Source organism: Molothrus ater, chromosome 8 (assembly GCF_012460135.2).
Source record: "Molothrus ater isolate BHLD 08-10-18 breed brown headed cowbird chromosome 8, BPBGC_Mater_1.1, whole genome shotgun sequence".
Lineage (NCBI taxonomy): Eukaryota > Metazoa > Chordata > Aves > Passeriformes > Icteridae > Molothrus > Molothrus ater.
Genome location: NC_050485.2, coordinates 4,762,780 through 4,775,964, shown reverse-complemented (window position 1 = coordinate 4,775,964; position 13,185 = coordinate 4,762,780). Strand labels below are relative to the sequence as shown.

General features: G+C 42.8%; 1 protein-coding gene across 7 annotated transcripts in view; it reads left to right on the top strand.

Annotated features, from left to right (window-relative positions):
• PCDH15 (protocadherin related 15) overlaps positions 1 to 13,185 on the top strand; it is a 639,096-nt gene that overhangs the window by 551,602 nt on the left and 74,309 nt on the right. For all 7 annotated transcript variants that reach the window (XM_054515533.1, XM_036385480.2, XM_054515534.1 and 4 more), the window contains 3 exons: positions 1,065 to 1,181; positions 9,355 to 9,495; positions 11,651 to 11,763. In XM_054515533.1, the coding sequence (XP_054371508.1) occupies positions 1,065 to 1,181; positions 9,355 to 9,495; positions 11,651 to 11,763 (371 nt within the window). The remainder of the gene's footprint in view (positions 1 to 1,064; positions 1,182 to 9,354; positions 9,496 to 11,650; positions 11,764 to 13,185) is intronic.

The following is a 13,185-nucleotide window of genomic DNA, read 5'->3' as shown; positions in this document are numbered from 1 at the left end:
TAACACACAACATTAAATGAGGGACAGACTGGTCTGATTTGAATATGCTACAAACCTAAAGAGTTTCTACTGGAGAAAACACTTTAATTGGAAGAAGTGTTTTGGTAAACATCTTGTTTTATAAAAGGAAAAATGAAAAATAGAGTTTCTTTTTAATCTCCACACAAAGAGAAGCAACTGTGGATGACCCGCATAATATTTGAGATATGTTTAGGTGTATACAAATATATACATATATTTATGTATCCTTGCCTATCTCAGGCACAAGAATTTGTGCAAATGTCCTTTTGTCTTTCAAAGGATATCTTATTGCTCCTTAATTTATTGGATATTAGAGGTTACAAACACCATCAAGCCAGAGCAGCTCATTCCTTTTGGAAAATGAGGCAAGCCTGCTGCCACAGGAGCAGGTGCTGTGGAATTCTCAGCTCTTTTCTCTTGTGGGGCTGTGTTTTCCTGCAGAATTCCCTTCAGCTCAGCAGTCCCACATCCATTCTTCTGTGACTCTTCAGCACCTTCCCCCCTCATTTGTGCAGCGTTAATGGAATTGGGAGAGCCTGGGAATGGCAATCCCTACAGAGGGAGGGAGAGACTCAACAAAACCACTTGTGAATGCATCTGGAATTTTGCTGGAACTCCAGGACCAAACTCTGTCTTGTACAAAATGCACATTGAATCCTTTGGCATCCCTGGGGCAGGACTAGAATGGGATCCTGGGCCCAGGGCAGGAGCTGTGGTCTGGGGGAGGCTCCTCTAGGTTTTTCACAGCTGTGGCTGTCCTGATACCTTGTAGCCTTATAGAGGTTCCATTCTGGTTTTTTTTAGCAATAAAATAGCTTGGATTTTTGTTTTTGGAATCAGGTGTTGAGGGAGAACTTTCTGTGGTTAAAGGTTTTACCAGAGGAACAGGAATTTTCCAGTTCATTGATAGCAAACCACCCCTTTGCTTTCCCTAGAAAGGAGTTTCACAATTACAGGAATGTTCAATGTGCCCCTGCAAGTCCCCAGACAGCAGGGAACTCTTAAACACTCCAGAACAAAGCTCTGCCTTGTGTTTTTTGCAGGATATGAATGATTACTCACCAGAGTTCAGCCAGAAGCTCTACAGGGGAATGGTTGCTCCTGATGCAGTCAAGGGCACCGTTATCACCACGGTCTCAGCTGAGGATCGGGATCCCCCGGTAAGGAAAAACTTCTCTCAGTATTCCACACCCAAAAGGCAGCAAAATCCAAGCCTCTGAAGTGCCCCTGCTCTCTCATCAACTCAGAGTATGGGGAGCTTGACAGAGGAGTAGCTGCTACCTTTGTTTCATGTCAGCCTGGCTTTGCTGCCCAGGACAGGCTGCATTTCCAAGGCTGCCTGCTGGAGCTGGAAAATCAGTGCTGCAGCTCCTGGCTGTCAGGGAGGCTTTGGGAAAGCTCTTTATCCAGCTTCAGAGAGTGAGAGGAGCAGGCAGGAAGGGGAGCTGTGCCTGTCTTTGGGGTAGTGCAAGAGGAAAGAACCCACAGTTTGGTGAGGTTGGCTCTGTTTGATGTCACAGTCACAGTGCACTTCCCAGCTGAGCCATCCCACATTGGTGTGGGACTGCAGAGCTCCCCAGCTGCACACTCCATGGGCAATATTTGTGCCCAGGGCATTTAGTTTGGGGATAAAGTTTATTTTTGTCCCTGTTTTTTGTTGGTTTTTTTTTTCCTGCTGCTCCCTGGTGAAGCCCTCAAGTGACACAACTGGGCACACACCTCTGACTCATGGCCTGTTCTGAAGTTTGATGTCAATTTTTGTCATCAGAGCCTGATGAACATCAGTGGCCAGATGATCCTCTGAGGACAGGAAAAGGCAGAGCTGTTCTACCAGCCAGGTTTAATTCTTAATTGCCAGAGTTTGGCATAAGAAGGAGAAAAATCCTCAGGGGGAACAGTTCAGGGGGAATGTGCCCTGCACATTAAAAGCTGATGAAGTGCTTGGACACAAATCAGGTACAGCTTAGCTAAATGTGGTGTGATTAGGGCTTGGGCAGCTTTTATTTAATATTAAATAGATGTTGTTGCCTTAAAATGAGATATTTTGGGCTCTCTTTGCCCATTCTGATAAAAGCTCCATTTTATAATTGCTGTGTCTAAGTTTTGAAGACTAGGAGATCACTGAGGGGAAACAAAATAATTCTGATTAGGGGCATTTATAATCCTCAGTCCTGTGCAATCAGCATTTCCACTGCAAAGTTATTTCATTTTTCATTTAACAACCCCAAACCCCACTGAACCATGTTGTAACATTTTTGTCACTATCACATGAACACCTGTTGAAGTTTATGAAGATTTAAAAATGAAGTTACCCTGAAGCCTCTAATAAATGCAAGGGCCATAAAAGTCAGCCAGCTACAGAGGGAAGCTTTTAGAGGAGGTTTGGAGAGGGTTTGTTATTTTAAAATAATGGCTGGTAGTTGTGTCCCTCATCTTTTTTTATTTTAAAAATTACCAGGCATAAATGGCTGTGTTTCTTTTTCTGCCTGAGCCAGCCTGTGCCACTGGAAAAATCTCTATTTATTTGAAGCTGGCTTTGACATTAAATGATGTCACAAAATATTTGATGTGAACTCACTGGAAATTTGCTTTAAAAGGCACACAGTCTTTTCTCTGCTCAGCAAGGGGACCTTGCTCTAAACTTGCCTTAAGGGATGGAATATTCTTAGTTATCATCAATACTTTACTTGTGTAGGTTTGGGGGTTTTAAACCTGTTGGAATCTTATTTGCAGGTTACTAATACGTTTATTTTATCAGTTGAGGGAAAGAAATAAGTATCTATTAAAAAATAATTGTAGCTTTAAAATATGCCTGTTTATAAGAGCCCAACTAATTTGAAGTCTCCAAGCTTAACTTTTCCTGTTGTCATTTTGCAAGTAATATATGTGATTCCCATATCCAGAATAAAAGCCCAGCCAGATTTTTCCATCATCTGCAATAAAAGCTTTTCAGACCTAATCAGCTCCTCAGAGACAAGCATTGTTTTCAGCAAATCCCAACGTTGTCAAATGAATATGGATGCTGTGAGGATCCAGCTGGAAAGGCCCAGCACCTGTGTGGGATTTCTCTGCAGATAAGGCAAATTTGAATTTTTCCAGGAGCAGAAGGGCAGCTCTGGGGGAAGGAGGAGGAGCTGGGAATGATGGCAGTGGAGGTGGGCTCCCCATTTCAATAAACAAGGATTAATTTAGGTGAAGGACAAGAGGGTGAAAGACACCTGGGACATCGTTTTCTGTGTGTATTTCCTAAATTATTTAGGAATTTATGGCATATAGGGGTAAGAGTGAGCTTTTGCTATTAAATTAATCCAACAGAACTTCATTTATTGGAGATGGAGATGAAAGCATCACTTGGTTGTATTTTAAAAAATCCTCCCATCAAACTTCCACACACTGAGTTATTTACAACTCCGTGTATCTTCCATGTGTATCCATATGAACAAATCTGAGGGTGAAAATGTGGGATTTTCTTAATTTAACTGGTGCCTAAAACCTTAGGCTATCATTAGAATGTACTGTTGATGAGAGGATGGGTTTTGCTGCAAAAACCTCGCAGATTTCTGATTATTATGAAGAGTTGCTCAGTTAAAACACTTTGTGGCAGAGTCAAGCACTTCCTCAGAGATACTTTGTAATGTTTTTATTTCGACCTGTGGATTTCAAAGTGGTCAAAACCTCTTGGCCTGGAGGCATCAGAGACCTCTGATAGTTATTCTTCAGGTCCTTGGTGAAATGTCAATTAAAACATAAAACCCAGAGCCTTTCTCTAAAGGCCACAGCAAGATTTGCAGGGCTCTTTTGAGTAAATGTCACTTTAAATTCTTACCAGTTGCTCCTTTCTTTTCTAGTTTTAATTCTCTTTTCATTTGCAGCGACTGAGAATGTAAATTATGTTTAATAGCTACTTTTACATGTGTTATAAACTTGAAACATCCTTCTGGTCATTGAAATTTAGGAAATGTTGCCTGAAAACTTGGATTTCATGAAATTTGGTGAACCAACATTTTGTCCTTTGGCTGTTTGGAACAACCAACATTAGATTTTTCTACATTTTCAAAGTAGTAACAATTTATATAAATACATAAATAATTTTTCAAATTACTTGGTGCATCCTCAAGTTGCTCACTCTGTCTTTCCCAGAGGAGCTTCTACCTAATTCCAGGTACAAGCAGGAAATATTAAGCAAAAACCAACAAAATTAGGCCAGAGGGAATGATGAGGATAAAGTAGAGCCATGGCTGCCATGGAAAAACTTGGAGACAGCTTAAAGTCTTTCTAAATAACAGGTAAACCTTATAAGAATAAAAAGCCTTGATTTTAAGCACATTGAAGCTGGAATTGTTGAGGCAGCTGAGCATTTTTTCCATGTGAACAATCCCTTTAATTGTGAGTTGTCCCTCACACATCAGCTTGAGCTTCCTTTCCAGAGGTGGTGTCCAGCTGCAGCCTAAGGAATTTTCCAGTTTTTGGGGATTTTTAGTCCCTTGGAGTGGGTAAGTTGAGGCTGTTGGATACTGTGAGCAGGACAAGTGGTGACCTGTGCAGGGAAGCTCTGCCTCTGGAGCAGCCCTGGAATTCCAGGTGGGCGGGAGCACCCACACAGCCTTGGCTGGATTTGTGCTCCCAGAGCCATCCCCAGCTGGCTTTGCCTGGCTGCCCACAGTGGGAACAGAAATGGGATAAAACTGAGCCACAGAGACCTGGGGCAGGTGTCCCTGCCTGTGGGAGGGCTTGGAAGGAGATGATCTTCAAGGTCCCAGGCTGCTCCAAGCCCGTGTCCAGCCTGGCCTTGGGCACTGCCAGGGATCCAGGGGCAGCCCCAGCTGCTCTGGGCACCCTGTGCCAGGGCCTGCCCACCCTGCAGGGAACAATTCCTCATTCCCAATATCCCATCCAGCCCTGCCCTCTGGCACTGGGAACCACTCCCTGTGTCCTGTCCCTCCATCCCTTGTACAGAATCTCTCTCCATGTTTCTTGCAGCTCCTTCAGGCCCCAATTTGGTCACCCCAGCGCTTCTCTTCTCTGGGTGAGCAGCCCCAGCTGTGCCAGCCTTTCCTCCCAGCAGAGCTGCTCCATCCCTCTGCCCATCCTGGTGCCTCTCTCCAACAATTTCATGACCTTCCTATGTTGGAGGCACCAGATCTCCAGCTGGGGTCTCACCTGAGCAGAGTAAAGGGGGAGAAGCACCTCTATGAAAATATTTCAAGTCCTGCTTTGCTTTAGTTAACACAAATGTACTCAGATTTGGGTTCTCTTAGATATTTCCCAGCCTTTTCAGGGAAAAATTCCAAAGGCTGGACAAAGCCAGTGCCTGGCTCAGTCACCTGCACTTCTGGATGTTCCTGGCACAGGCTCTAGCCAGCACCTACTGCCAAGCATCTCTTTTTTGGGCATTTAGATCATCCTTTTTAGCTGAAGAAATCGTCAGCCTGGATTAGTGTTGGATAAATCCCTTGGAGACAAGGAGAGTTTTCTTCCTGTTGAAGATTTTATGCCTCACTGAAGTGGCCTGGTAATGAGAGATGAAAAAATGGTTCTGAGTGGTCTCAAAGCTCTTAATCTTCCAAAAATGTGGGCAGGAGAGCACAAGGAGCTGTTTGATAAATGCTCAGTTTATTTACCAGAGGGAATTCCCAAGACTGACATAAAAAGAAGTGTTTGTTTTTCCTGTATATCCCTTTTTTGATATGGGTTATCACTGTAAAAGCTGGGATATTTCTGCCATAGGCAATTCCCTTCCATATCCTGCCTTTTTTTTCTGGATTGGAAATGTTAATAGAAACAGATGCAGAACACTAATTTTAATGAGCAGCCAGCTTCCAGAGCTACAGAACATCCCATTTAATGCTTTATCCATCTCCTAACACCTCCTGAGGCTTTCCTTCAGTGGAGCCCTTTTGTCAAATTGGGAGTAATTGTCCTTTTTGTCTTCCATGCACTCACTAAAAGTAACAGGCTATGAGATATTCAATTAAAGATTTCACTGCATTTTAATTGGAAGTAAAACCATTTTCAGCTCTGGCCAGACCTTGGTATTTCAAAAGTGGAATTTCAGTGATATGGGACACATGCTGCAAATTCCAGGAGTTCCTCAAGTAATTTTATCTCGAGCCTTTAAAAGTTGGTGGGTTCTTCTGTGAGAGTTAAAAATTTAGAATTTCCAGCTTTAGCAATTCAGAATTTCAGGTTCTCATGTTGAGTTACCTACTATAAAGAGTAAAATCCTTCAAATTTTAGGGTTTATATGAATGAAATTAAGATGAATTTACACAAGTGCACCATTCCCAGCCCTGAACTGGTGTAAGACCCACCAAACTCATCATCCACCTGCTCTGGGCTGCCCCATCTTCCATGGTTGCTTTGAGTAAGTTACAAAAACCAGTAAAAAGTTACAAAAGTAAGTTACAGAAACCTGTAAGTGTGGGGGTTTAGCACCACTTTCTAATTTTTTCCATGGAACTAGCTTTACAAAATTTTCCTTATTGAATTCCTTATTATACAAATTGCTCAGGTTTGAGTTGAAATCTACATGTAGAGATAATATATGGAGATTTACATGGAAAATAACTCTGTGTTCATGATGCTGCTATTCCAATACTGGTCCTTAGGGGTGAAATCCAGGCACACCTGGGATCTTCATCTGTCAGCTTCAAATGAAAGTGAAACCCATTTTTCCCCATTCTTTCCTGGACCAAGAAATGTTGTGTCTGTAACCAGTTTGAGTCCCAGAGTGGTTTGGGTTGGGAGGGACCTTAATTTCTGTGTCAGAAATAAATGGCATTTTCCCCTGAGCAAATGGAATTTTAAGGAATCATGCAGCCATGGAAGAAATAATTGGAGCTGGATGAGCTTTTTTTAAAGTTTTATGTTAGTCCTGAATCTCAGGGAAACTTTGGAGAGAATGAATGTGGTTCCTGCCAAGCACAATCCTTACTCTGTGGTTTATTTGGGAATATTATCAGCTAGATTCAAGTTTTGCTGCAGACATAATAATGCATCTAAATTAATTTAGAACAGAGGCAAAAGATGATTAATATTTCAGATAATTAAAATTCGCTTCTAAATAGATTTCCCTGGGAAATCTCTCTGGAGATTTTTCTAATTACATCAGTGCCAAAATGCCATAAATAAAAAATAAATCCTGGTTTTGTTATTCTTCTGAAGTGACAGGAGCAAAGTGTACTTGATAATCACATCAGGAACAACAATAACCTGATGAGATTTTTGTTTATTTAATCACAAATTACCTGGTGTGAGGAGCTTTAATGATGATGAGGATTCTTAGTCTTCCAAGCAAGTTTAAGGCCATTACTCCAAGCCCAAACAGGCTGGATTTCAGCAGGTAATTTGCTCTTAATTATAACATTGAAGAAAAATGACTGAAGCAGGGAATGCCAGGGGGAAAGTTGATAATGAACTCTGCTATGCCATGATCCCAGAAATTTCTCACTTTTTCCAGGATTTGCCCTCTGTAGCATGTGTGAAGTGCTTTTAACTATGAACACAATCATTTATTAATTTGCTAACTGCTGGAACATGCCTGGCAGACCCATTTGGGATGATTAAAGTTGCTGATGGCCTCATAAACCCTGCCCAGGCTGGAATTCCTTGGAGAGCTCCAGGAGGCAATGCTCAAATGACTTCTGTTGGATCAGCAAAACATTGATAGCATTTAGTGAGCTCAAATCACTTTTGTAGCCATTTCCATTGCTGTTTACAAAAGGAAATGTTCTGTTTCCATGTAGTTTGTGGCTGGCATGGGACAAGGAATATATTCCCAATCCCAACAAGGCACATTATTGAATACAGGTAAAAATCAGCCATCCACCATTAATGATGTTTTGGCTGTTTAAACACAACATAAAGGTCAAAGCCTGATCTGAGCTTGAAACTCAGAGGCATTCAGAAAATTAAATCATGCTGTTGCTAGGACAGAAGTGTTTCTCTGAATCTACTCCCAAATATATTTGGGAAAAAAATTTAGTTGGAATTTTGTAAAATGTCCCAAATCTCTGCATATCCAGACTTTGGCATGGAATGGAAAGTCATTATTCAATAATGGAAAATATTGAATAATGGAAAACCATTATTCAAACATTAGTGTGCAAAGAGGGAATCTGTCCTAGGGTGGATGAAGAGGCAGATGAGACATCCTACAAGTAGCTGGGAGAAGTCTTCCCATTGCAAACTCTGGTTCTCATGAGGGACTTCACCCTACTAGGTGTCTGCTGGAAATGAAACCCTGCAGAGACAAAACCCTACAGGAGAGACAGAGAGAAAACATCCAGGAGATCCAGTTCCCCTGGAGTTTGTGGAAAGAAAAGGCCAAAAGCCCATCCAGGTTTTCTTTGGCTACAGCCATAAAAGACAATAGAAAATGTTTCCATAAATGTACCAGCAATAAGAAGTGGGCTAAGGACAATCTCCATCATTTATTAGATTCCAGCAGGCCCAGGGCAGGGCCCATCCCCCTGTGCTGGCACCTCAAATTTTGGGCTCCTCCTGGCCAGAGAGCCCTGGAGGAGCTGGGGAAGGGGCTGGAGCCCCAGGAGGGGCTGAGGGAGCTGGGAAGGGGCTGAGCCTGGAGCAAAGGAGGCTCAGGGGGCCCTTGTGGCTCTGCACAACTCCCTGCCAGGAGGGGACAGCCAGGGGGGGCCGGGCTGTGCTGCCAGGGAACAGGGACAGGACAAGGGCAAAGGGCCTCAAGCTGGGCCAGGGGAGGCTCAGCTTGGACAGCAGCAGCAATTTCTGCATGCAAAGGGTGCTCAGGCCTTGGCAGGGGCTGCCCAGGGAGCTTTGCAGTGCCCAGCCCTGCAGGTGTTCAATAAAGACCTGGCTAGTGGGACATGGGGACACTTTGTGACACACCCAGGGGTGCCTGGGTTTGGTCCTTGTCACCAAGAGTCTGAACCATGGGGAGGGTTCCTTATGGAGCTGTTTAAAATCCATCTGCAAAACAGCATTTTCTTTAGCCACTGCTAAGTTCCTTAACCTTTAAACAAGTTTTATACCAAGTCAAAATATTTTTGAAAGGTGTTTTAACCAGCCTTAAGCCATGCCCATCTTGTGTTTAAAAATTTCAGTTTTTATAAAACACTTCTGGGTTTAAGAAGGTGGGAGTTCAGCCCTTTTCTTTCCAAACCTCTGGTGATTTTTCGTCCTGGACCTCTCAGGTGTCATGGAAGGTGTTTGGGGGGGGATTGAAGGGGTTGCTCAGGTTTGAGGAAGACAAACAGCATGTTTTGCTTGATGGCTTTAGCAATGTTACATTTTAATCCTTCAGGAGGTGTGCAAAACCCCAAAAATTTCCAATTTGCCTCTTTTGCTTTCCAGGGCACCCCAGCGAGTCGGGTTCGCTACAAGGTGGATGTTGTCCAGTTTCCCTACAGTGCCAGCATTTTTGATGTGGAGGAAGACTCTGGACGTGTCGTCACCCGAGTGAACCTCAATGAAGAGCCCAGCACAGTGTTCAAGGTACAAATTCAGCTGCAGTGCCACAAAATTCCCTAGATTTGCTGGGATTCCTTTCACCATCATGGTTCTCCTTTGTTTCTTCTGTTGCATAGAATGATTCCAGAATCATTAAGGCTGGAAAAGACCTCCAAGATCAAATCCAACCTTTCATTGGATTTCCATGCAAAATTTCCATTCTGTTTGTTCCTTTGTTTCTATCTTTTTCTTCTGGCATGCGTTTTGTGCCTTTGTGATTTCAGGAATGTCTTGAAGGGATGTCTTGAGGGTTGCATCTGTTGGGAGGGTGGGGAAAACAGGGAGGCAGCTTGGGGAACCCTCATTTTTCCCAAGTTCACTTTCAACAGGGCTTTTGGGGAGTATTTGGGGAGAACTTTGTAAGAAGAGCTAGATGTCTTGTAAATGAAGCTACTGCACAGCTGGGTAGTTCAGGAGTTCTTGTTCATAAGTGTTTTGATGTAAAAACGTTGATTTTTAAGGAAACCTAAATTCCCATTTTGTTGTCACTGGTCCTAAAGATTCTGGGGTGAATGAGTGTGGATTAAGGTGTGATTTCAACCTAAAGCAGTAGAGCATCTGCCCTTTAAGATCCATGGGGTAGTAAAAAATGAAAATAGAAGTGGGTCAGTAAGGAAAAAAAATAATCTCCATAATATCTTGGGTTGGATATAATTTCCTACTTGGAAACTTCCTTACACTCATTAAGGTGTTCTTTTCTTCTTTCAGTTATTTATTTCTGAAACAAGGGTTAAAGAGAGGTTTATTTGCTCACCTTCCATTGTGAGGAATAAAGCTGTCCACTGTTTTCCACTCCTGAGTGTCCCATCAAGGGCTACTTGAGCTGGAGCTGTCCCTGGTTTAGGACAGTGCTAATTTAACTCCTTTTAAGTTTCTAATTAATATAATAAAACCCAAGGGAGGAGAGGATTTTTTTCTTGGTTAACATCACCAGAGTGGAACTTTTCTTTTGCTGCACTTGCTGTTTTTACTTCTGAGTACTTATTTTACTTCTAGTACTTATTTCCAAAACTAGGATCTCTCCCACACTGTTTCATATCAGGGCAGTAAATGGGACATTCAGCAGGGAATTACTTTCCAGAAAATGTGGATTCTTGGGAAAAAAAACACAGAGAAGACTCCAGAAACCAGTGATGGGAACACTTGGAGTTGGTATTTACTTCAAGACCACTGGGCTTGTGTCTGCTGCTGAATCCTCTGGGAATTTTTCCAGTCACTATTTAACATCTGGGTAATTTCTACAATTATATCTTGTACTGAAACAAAAAGGGTTATTGTGGAGTAGCTCGGACTGGCAGAAATGAGTTGAAAATGAGGTACAGACCTGCCTCAGGTAGCAACCTCCAGAAATAAGGAAAAGATTTAGGGAGAAAACTGGAAAAATGCCCATCGTTCCTTCTCCGGTGGGCTGGAGTCCACACACAAGAACACTTCATGGGAAGCTAAAAACAAATTAACCTGCTTGTGCCAGCACAAAATCATGAATTAAATCATCAAATAGACATGACAAAAGGTTTTTAAAAATCAAAATATTTATAACAGGTCTCATTTAAGAGAAGGTAGTTTGGTCTTGTCCATGTCTTTGAGCTTAGAGCATCTCTTTTCTGAGGAGGACTTTTAGGAGGGGGTTGGAAATACTGTTAATTTTTTTTATTCTAAGACAAGCCCTTGGTTCTAGATATTAATGTCAGCAACAGACAATTGTCACCCAGGGCTTTTCCTGCTTGTTTTATTGGGAATTATAGAATCACTGAGGTTGGAAAAGCCCTCCAGGATCATCAAGTCCAACCTGTGACCAATCCCCACCAGAGCACTGAGTGCCACAACCAGCAGTTTCTTGGACACCTCCAGGGATGGGGACTCCACACCTCCTGAGCAGCCCATTCCAATGTTTAACAACCCTTTCCAGGAAGAAATTCCTCAAATTTACTGTGTTTCTGTAAATTTTCCAGCAGAAGTTCAACCTGAGGATGGCTGTCACCTTTTCCCTCCATGTTTTGTTCTTACACCGCATGTGATTTTGCAGCAAAAGAAAGTCACATCTGATTTCTTAAACCCTGCAAGTACCAGAATTGCTGGAAGTCAGGATGAAAAATGTTCTTCTGTGTAGTCAGAGCCTGATTTTCTGTGTTGTTTGTAGCTGGTGGTCATTGCCTACGATGATGGGGACCCAGTGAAGTTTAACACCACCACGGTGGAAATTGCAGTGCTGCAGCCCTCAGTCATCCCACGCTTCACACAGGATGAATACAGGTAAGGAGTTCGTTCTTTCACCCTAAAACTGATGTTTTTCAAGTCAAAATTAAGTCCTCCTTGAAGGCTAGTCTGAAACAGAGCTACAAAAATACTCTGTTGTGGTGGAATTTTACTGTCTGAGCAGGTTGTCACCAGCTGGAAAGATCTGGGCTGATGGTGATGGAAGGTTTGCTTGAAATTTTCCCCTCAGAATTTGTTGACAATATCAGTCGTTTGGATAAACAAATTTCATGTGCTGGAACTGGGACTAGGATCACCAGGGCTCTAGGTTAAGTTTTCTGGAGTTGTTTTGACCCTCTGCATCATTTGTGGGAGGCACGGGAAGACTCAGACCCGACCTCTTCAATGTTAGAAGTGCAGGTGATGGTTATTATCACCAGAGAGACATGATTTCATAATTTTACCCTCTGACAGTTCATTATCATCGACCTCAGTATCTTAAAGTTGATCAAAAGCAAACCAAAAAATGGGCTGATTAGTTTGATAATTTTGTAGCAGAGAATGTGCTCATAAATTTGACATCTGTACAATAATAGGAAGTGATAAGATCAGGGCAAGCAGCTTCAAGATATCAAGAAGTTGCAATGTGTTCTCTCTATGCCACTCTAGTGACATAATCAGCAGCAGAACGTAGTGGGGTTTGTACAGATATTTCCAAATCCAAGGACTGCAGGGAATCAGAAAGCAGAAATTGAACACAAATTCCCTTCAGTAAGCCCTAAAGGATGGGCTTGTTCAGCTATTTAAACAAGTTTAGACAAACAAACATTATCTGTGCTGTATTTGTCCTTATGATTTGAGTATTAGCATATTTCCCACTTAAAGAAATGAAAAACAGCAAAAACATGCCTCTCTTCTCCTAATTTTATATTTAACTTGGAACAAATATGAAATCTGAAGGACCAGTGCAAAATGACAAACTTTGCATTTGATAATAATCCTTGGCTGAAGGATTTTTCGAGAGAGAGATAAAGTGTTCCTGCTGCTCCCTGCAGTTCCTTAGGTATCTCCAGAGGTGTGCAGTGTTTGCTGCATTATTTTGGGTAATGTAGCAAATAAAAACATGTTCATTTGTGACTGGAATTTCAGATCAGGGCAGGCAGGTCTCTGTTGGAGCAAACTTGCTGTGGAGAAGGTCCAGAGAGGGCTCAGAAATCGCTGAGGGGTCTGGAGCAGCTTCCGCTCTGGAGCCAGGCTGGGAGAGCTGGGAATGCTCAGCCTGGAGAAGGGAAGGGTGTGGGGAGACCTCACAGCTCCTGCCAGGGCCTGAAGGGACACAGAGGAGCTGGAGAGGGACCCTGCAACAGGGACTGGAGGGACAGGACACAGGGAATGGGTTCCCAGTGCCAGAGGGCAGGGCTGGATGGGATATTGGGAATGAGGAATTGTTCCCTGGCAGGGTGGGCAGGCCCTGGCACA